Below are 8,351 nucleotides of genomic sequence, written 5' to 3'. Positions count from 1 at the left end.
ATGAATATATAAACGTAATGTCAATTTCTCAATTGGATGCAGTATGACAAGAATGAAAAATAAAAATGGTATATACACACACAACCTAATTGATGAATTAAATGATATTTGAAGAATATGTTGAGGTAAATTATCAGAATAACAAAAACTATACGACACTAAGTTTGCCAATATTGTTTCTTTAAAATATCAATAAACATAAACCAATCAAATCCTTTTAGTCAGGGATGTCTTAAACAAATGTGGTGAAAAACATGTATTTGAATAAGTATATGTCTGAGGCAGGATATTTTACCATTAGCACACATTATATTATAATACATTTTGGTATATGTGCAAAATGAAATGTTCATCAAAACACAACCCAGCATGTTTTGATATAAATACAAGAGAAAAACATAAAAAGCGTGAAATATATGACAAATAAGTTTTCTTGCAGATGCAGCCATGAATTCCAGCTGTTGCGATCACGTGACAGTCCAGGTCCAGTCAGGTCACGTGGTGTGTTTTGTTGACGGTTGTCCCTACATTTTGTGATGCGTTCACGGGCAGCTGCTGCAATGTCGCTTTGCTAGCGGGCACCGGAGCGGACTGAAGCAGAGAAGCCCAGACACCCGGACCCGGGCCGCAGACTACACGTCCTGCCGGGTCACTCATGCCGAGCCGGGCCGAGCCTCGGCGGTGTCGGTGAAGGGAAGAAGCCCCCGCAGTGATGCTATCGATGCGGGTTTGAGACAGGAAAAGGAGGAAGTGCTTTTCACCTCGACAGGAGCGCAGCTTTGTGGAGTTCACGTGTCTGGACCATTGTTTTTAAAGGTAACTGAGGACGAACCATCACCGGGTCCGTTCACTCGTATGTATTCGGCCGTTTTGGGAGCGAGTCAGCGGGTTATTATTTGTGAAAACACCGAGCTTTGTCCTCCAGCTTCCATTATTAGCATTCATCAGACTCCACGGGGGTTTGACGGGCAGGTCGCTTGTCCAATCCGGGGCGTCCACTGGGCTTCACGGGACCAATCAGACACGAGGGGGGCGGTTTTCATTCACTAAGGAAAACACTCAGGCCTGTAATGACATTTATTTTTAAAGCGTATTGTTAAACAGAGCGAAATAAAAGAGCCACGATCCCTCTGTGTGTGAAGCAAAGTATTATACTAGTGTTGCTTTAATGGATTGTGTGCTGTTTTGTCAAATGTGAGTCAACTGAGATGGAGACATTGGGGAAATGTGGCTTCATGTTATTGATCATGCTCTCTCCTCTACATGTATGTGATTATCAATGCATGGGAACCCTCATATTACACGTGGGTTTAACATTAGAGGCCTTTCTCGTGTAGCTTCGACTAAAAACTAAAACCGTCGCTTGTCCAACTGGTTCAACATGCAGATGTCAACTAGTGGTTTTCCCAGTCTTCATCTCGTATGTTTTCTTGTTCCATGCTGAAGTAATTTCCTGCAGATGCTGATGTCAGACCCCCCCCCCCTCCATCCCAGGCCTCGTGTTCTTGTTTTTTCTGAATTTCTTTACTGTGAGTTATTGAATATATAAAAATATCTTGTTTTCTCATTGTGATCCTACTGATTGCCCAATTTCACTTCTCCCTTTTCCCCCTTTTGATAAATAGGAACCGAGATCAGAAACTGACACAGTTGAGCAGAAGCCGTTTCAAAAACTCAACTTAACCTTTTTGTAACCGTTTTAAAGATAGGGGCTTTACCTGAAGCTCTAAATGTCAATTTCTGTCTGTCTCCATCTACTGTAGAAGTCTGACGGGACAGAGCCCTGTGCTTTGATCCAAAATGGCTATTGTGAGGCAATTTGGACTGCTGGTGTGGAAGAACTATCTTCAGCAGGTGAGTTTGAAGAAGGTGCACCCACACCCACGCCCGGGAACTCTGGAGGATGTCTAGAGAATTAGCTCCAGACTCTCTTTGGATGTTGCCTTTCACACATGCACAAATCATGGGGTGATTCTCCACTCAGATGCGTTCACAACAAGAAACCTCCGCAGGGTTCAGGTGAGCGGTGGTGCAGAGGCAGGACGTAACGTTACTAATTCTGCTGCGGAGTTCATGTGTTGTTGTTTACAGCACATCGACACCAGCGTCTGCTCTTACCACCAAAAGCGCTCTTGGCATCTTTGTCTGTGTCCTCTGTGTACATGGCACTACTTTTTCATCTGGAGACATTTATATTATTTCAGTTTTGCGTCTGTCGCATGTTAGAAACCCCATCAACATGCCGCTGCGGCAAGTCCTGTGGAGGATCACCTGCTGTGTTCTCACATCGGAGGCTTTCGAACACACATACAGCTCCTCTGGATCATTTCCCGTGGATCTCCTAAGTTCAGTGCATGTCTGAAAGCAGCTTGTGTGTCCTTATTAGGTGGTGACAATGTTTGCGACTGTGAGTCGTCAGATGTAGCTGTGTTTACATAGTGGAGTCTCTTATAACAGTATTTAATGAGGTATGGGCTCATGTGCCATCATAAATACAGTGATCTGACTTAATATTTTGTTTTCTGCAAATTAATGATGTTACCCAGCGACTTGGCAACTGGCCGACCCCACTGTGTCTGCACTGTGTTGTAGTATCTTAGGCTCCAGCTTGGTCAGCACGTTAGTGGCCGTCACATGCTATTCCTCACCATGTAAGGCTGCTTTGGGGAAATCATTATTAGAACCTTCAGTTACTTAGTTGCTCTGTTTATTTATTGTTGTGACATATATGAGACAGGTATCATTACAAGAATGTTGTGCAGTTGCTGATTCATGTGTCTGTGTTGTATATTTTCTTTTTTAATTTGTTGGGTAACGTGTTGAGCAGGTTTACACACACCTGATAATAACCAACAGGAAAGACAGGCAGTCTTACTGTAGCTGTTTACTCAATTCTTGCACAAATATGAAGTTCGTGGAACATAATATCAGCTGACTCAGGTTCTGTCACAGTTTATAGTAGATAGAAAAATGTTATACAGCCAAAAATGTTGATTTTTATGGTTGTGGAGTCTTGGCACATGTCTTGCTGTGTATTGCTCTTTATGACTGCTTGCGTAGCATTAACATCAGCTGATGGTTTCGCAACTATTCAGAAATGGAATTTTTTGGTTATCAGCTGCATAACATGTTGGTGTGAGGAGGCTGTTACGCCATATCGCTCTTTGGCAACCCACTGCTGCACAGTTGTGGTTGTCCAGAGACTTAAGAGACTCCATTAGGACCGGTGAGGAAAAAAACAACTGTTGGTGTGTATTCACCATCTTAGCGGCACAACAGAGATTCAGGGTAAATGTTATTCACATAATCTTTACTAAGAATTTAATCACATTTCATGTATAGGACAGTGTAATTTAGGCCTGTAAAAACATGTCACAAAAACAAAGACCTTACCCTGCATTCCAAGGCCATTGTGTTTATGGTTGTGTCCTGTCATATTTAGAAAATGTCATTTGTCATATTTCCAGTCAGTGACAGCAGATACCTAATGAGATTTCAATGCTTTTCAAATTAGATGTTCTTGTGAATATGATCATTACTTCTGGTTATGTTTTCACCCGTTTGTTGGTTTGTTGGTTTGTTTACAAGATTACACAAAAACTATTGGATGAATTAACACAAAACTTTGGGAAAATCTTGGTCTGGATTTGGTTCAGGAATTCTTTTTTCCCACTTTCTTTTCACATTTCAAGTTAGTATGTTTTTCAATATTTTTCGTTTTCAATGACCTAATAATAATTCATGAATCTTGATTAAATAAAAAAAAATTGGCAATAAATTCATTATAGATGAGGCATGTTTAGAGGACTGATAATTATGAGTGTGTGCAATTTGTTGCAGATCTATATAAAAACCTAGATCAAGTAAATTTGAATGTGGTTGCATGAGAGCCACTCTAGATGTGCTTGTTCTTTGTTCAACAGTGACCTCGAACATGAACATTATGAAAGTACGTGGACTATATGTGATTAAGAAAAATATCTATACCCCAAAATAAAAGTTTTACAAGAACACAGAGATCTCTTTTAAATCTATTTCTTCAGTAGAATTAACCGATTAAACAAATGCTCTCTTCTACTGTACTGAAGCTTTACAGTTCCCCAGTTGTAAGCTGCTGTAAAATCGTCTGCCAGATAAGTAAATGTAAATGTGTGGCAGCATTTGAGACAATTATCCCAATGTTATTAAGTTCCTGAAGCGTTATATTCCACATGGAGCCGGTCCCACTCGCATCAGCAGCACCATGACTCTCCTGAGTTACAGCGCTGACTCAGGGGAGTCAGCAGCACCGTGAAACGTAATGACTTCAGAGACTCATGGTAAATGATACAGGTCGATAAAGTCCATGTGTCAGAAAAATCTAAATTAGGATTCATTACTTTGCAAGAGTGCAGGCGTGTCCTTTTTGTAAGAAGTAGAGAAAAAAATCTGCATAGCTTTAGAATAATTTGATGAAGCATAAACAAAACTTTCATTTAAATCAGGCAAAAAAACAAACTCCACTGACCACGCGTTCATTTCTACCCCGCAGGTTTTGACACTGAATAGGATTTGGTCTCGAGACGCAGCCTTACACAAAACAGCATTATGCAAATGTGGTCATAATATCAAATCTATTTATATATGAAAATACTTTACATTATACATGTGCATGCAGAGGGAATATGTCTTGTGGTTTATTTATTCCTCTGAGTCACAACTTTGATTCAGCGCTGTAAGGAGAGGGTCTGATAGAGAGCTTGACTGTGTAATGTCCTGAAACTGTCCAAGTCACTTTGTACTCTAATCAGTCAATAGGAAGAGGCCACCATATAAATTAGGCTTTATTTCCACTGTCTCATTTTGAACTCTGAGGTGTGTGAAAATAATAAATTGATGCCAAGACACTCTGTCTCTGCTAAACATGATTTGTAGTAAGCATTTTCAGAGCATATTAACGGTTTTGAAATGGGGTTGTGTTTACTTTTTAGTGCTGCATTCTTCTTAGCTGTGGGTTTCAAATGAGGTTTTATTTATCATACAACACTTTACTTGTATATTCCCTTCAAAATCTAATTTCAAAAAGACTGATAATCTCTTTATTCCCCAGAAACGTCAAATCCTGGTAACTCTGGTGGAGATACTCCTGCCCTTGCTCTTCTGCGGCATCCTCATCGTGCTGCGTCAGAAGGTGCCTTTTAAGGACTTCCCTAATGCCACGGTCTATGAGAGCTACGCTGTCGATGCACTCCCCAAGACGTTCTTGCAGCACTTGCAGCTGGCCTACGTGCCCGGTAACTCCAGTGTGGTGCGTCAGGTGGCGGAGGAGGTGCGAGCCCGCCTGTCTCTCTCCTCAGGTGGGTCATGGTTGGGAAGGAAATGGGCGGCAGGTTCAGCAGAACGGAGTTAGCTTGTCAAAAAAACAAAACACATGTTTTCACCCCTTTCGGTTTGTTAAACAAGATTACAGAAAAACGACTGGACGGATTATCATGAAATGGATGAGGTATGGCTCTAGAATAACCCATTAAATTAGAGCAGGTCTTGGAATGTTTTTATGACTTTCTCAAACATCATGTGAGAGGGTTTTTTTTGTTTTGACATTTTCACTGATTTCCCAGGTAATAATACAAAATATAAGGCCTTCAAGGGACTAATATCTATATGTGTGTGCACTTTGGTGCAGCGTGATTGGATCTAAGGTGACTATTGGCCCTGGCTGGAGTTACACACTCTAAATTCTAGTTATTTTATCAGTTGGAAATCCGAAATGTTTGTAACTATTTCCTCCTGATGTCAGTCTTGAGGCTCTGTGCCTCCAACAGGCTGTAGCCTTATATCCTCAGGTTGCTGGAGGGATATTGATCTTCTAACTTTCACCATGAAAACAAATCAGACCAAAATCTCAAACTAGTCCTTTTGATATGGACATTGTATCATCTCTTGAATTAATGTCTTATAATATTGATTCTTGGAAGACAATTTCGTCCTTGTGTTGCTACAAGATACAAATCATGACTCTGTAACAAAAAAGCTGCATACACGATTGGAGCTGTTCCTACCACCATTACAACCAGTGAAACAAATACCTGAGCCATGACACCATTTTTAATTCATGGCAGACTGGGAATACCGGTTCCTCTAGAAACAACCCTCAGGAGAGTAAAAGGCTCACACCCTTCTCTTGTGTTACACTGTATCAAGAGGGATGGAGAGGGGGCACACAGCCCATTGTAGCATGAGAGTACACTCCATCTCTTTCCTACTGACAGAATCACACACGCCCTCTCTGCACGACCAGCAACCCAGATAAATAATGCGGACAGTCTGACTGACAGTGTTCCCACTGGCTGTTTGCATATTTTCCGTTACATTTCACATTTTAACGGCAGCAGAGTGGGCCTGACGACAGATTCCAGGCAGCAGGTAGACAGATCTGTGTGGCTGTAGGTTGTCTTGTACACAGCCACAAGAGATCCCAGTTCAGCCATTAATGAATAATTTAGCCGGTTTCAGCTCACGGGGAAAGGTGGAGGGGAATCCAGGCTAGGTTTTATACACCAGAATATTTGTTCTGACTAAAGTAAAGGCTTCTTCATCAAAATCACCTGTACACATGCACACGTAGATGCCACATCCAGCCAACAACATACACATTTATAATTCTGTTTATGATGTGTTTTTTTTTTTTTTCCCTAAACACAAATAATGGAGGACGTATTTCTTTGAACAAATTAAAATGATTAATTAAATTAAATGAGCTAATCCAGAGTCTTTCTATAGCTGCTTTCAGATGTGAATTGAACTCTGGACATTCTCCTGAGATTTTCAGACTGTATATATGAACGCAAATATTGTCAGGCACCTGCTCCGCACATTTTCATTAACCTTTCCTGCAAGCCCCCTTGTTCAATGTACGGATAATTTCAGCGTGAGCACATGTTATACTGCAGGAAAACTGCAAATCTCTAAGGATGGAAAACGGTGCCACATATGTAGAAGACGCAGACGAAGAAAGACGGCGAGATTCGAGAGCTTTTTGAGATAAGGGCTGACGCTGATGTCAGTGTACTGTAAATAAGCCCAGACGCCAACGTTTCAGACATTTTCCTGTTGTCGTGAAACCACCTTTTTCATATGTGAAAGGCAAACTCTGGAAAATGACTGGGAAATTGGATTCGGACATTCATTTTTGAAAAAAGCCTATGTAACCCCTTTACAACTGCAGTCCAGGAATTATGAGCTGGTGAAGTTAAGAGCAGTGTGTCGAGTGTTTAAACTGGTGTGTTCAACAGGTGATTGTCCTTTACCTCCCTCCCTCTGTGTTTCATGCAAGTGTTTGCTTTATGTGACTGACCCAGATATAACCCTTGGACCAATGTCTAAAAATGTTGTGCTCTGCCAGACTCCGAATCAATAGCTTCAATTGTGCTTTATAAGTAGAACTGACATTGAGAAATTCAGGGCTGTGGAAATCTCAAAAAAGATTGAATCTATTATTGTACTGCTCGGGGGGTTTTCAGGTGCATTTGTGTTGGCAATGTCTTCTTTGTGTTTCAGCCTTGGAGGTTTCTCTTCCCTTTTCCGTGAGATTTAGCATCTGTGTCAAAGAAAGCATGATGTGGGCTTGTTCAGTTTTTTCTCCTCAAGATATGACCCGTTTTGATGATAATATTGGCAATAAATTCAGTATGAATGCATTCTCGACCAACTTCCTGACTGTCGAACGAGCACCAAGGCGGGGCAATGAGACACAGGCATGAAAACGGATGTATTTAAGATAAATTGCATATCACAACTAATGCAATGTTCCTAATAACTGTCAACGTGTGTGTGTGCTTGTGCGCGTGCGTGTGTGTGTTTCTTTTCCAGTGCGTGGCTTTGAAACAGAGGAGCATTTTGACCAGTTCGTGAGGAATGATCCTCTATCAGGGAAGGTGCTGGCTGCGGTGGTGTTCGACCATGCTTTCCATGACGATGAACCTCTGCCTTTAAAGGTAAAACACACACTAACACACACTTGTAAGCTTTCACAATGCAGTTGTCTAGTGATTGCATCAAAATCTTAGACCAACAAGTCAAATAAGATATGACATGATTATCTGCTTTCAATATACATAAAATAGAACGAAATTAGAGTTGAACCCTTTCCTCCAGCGTAGCAGAAAAAACAGAGGACAGATGAAGTCAGGGGTTTATCCAGAGTGATCCCACATGGGAAACACTTTATCTGGGTGTTATGGGGATCTGACAGACGTAATAGGTTTGAAGGCTTCACACTGTCACAGCTCACAGCAGGGGCAAGATCCCTCCCTTCTGTTTGTTCCAGTCGTATATAGATCAGTCAACCCATTATCACAGCTTTAATCACC

General features: G+C 41.3%; 1 protein-coding gene across 1 annotated transcript in view; it reads left to right on the top strand.

Annotated features, from left to right (window-relative positions):
• Window positions 1-485: 485 nt before the first annotated feature.
• The window catches only part of abca3b (ATP-binding cassette, sub-family A (ABC1), member 3b), a 28,837-nt gene continuing 20,971 nt past the window's right edge, over window positions 486-8,351 (top strand). The window contains exons 1-4 of the mRNA XM_020101810.2: window positions 486-816; window positions 1,764-1,854; window positions 5,090-5,336; window positions 7,852-7,976. Of these exons, the coding sequence (XP_019957369.1) occupies window positions 1,801-1,854; window positions 5,090-5,336; window positions 7,852-7,976 (426 nt within the window). The 5' untranslated portion in view covers window positions 486-816; window positions 1,764-1,800. The remainder of the gene's footprint in view (window positions 817-1,763; window positions 1,855-5,089; window positions 5,337-7,851; window positions 7,977-8,351) is intronic.

Source organism: Paralichthys olivaceus, chromosome 5, assembly GCF_024713975.1.
Source record: "Paralichthys olivaceus isolate ysfri-2021 chromosome 5, ASM2471397v2, whole genome shotgun sequence".
Taxonomy (NCBI): domain Eukaryota; kingdom Metazoa; phylum Chordata; class Actinopteri; order Pleuronectiformes; family Paralichthyidae; genus Paralichthys; species Paralichthys olivaceus.
This window is presented reverse-complemented; position numbering and strand designations above follow the sequence as displayed.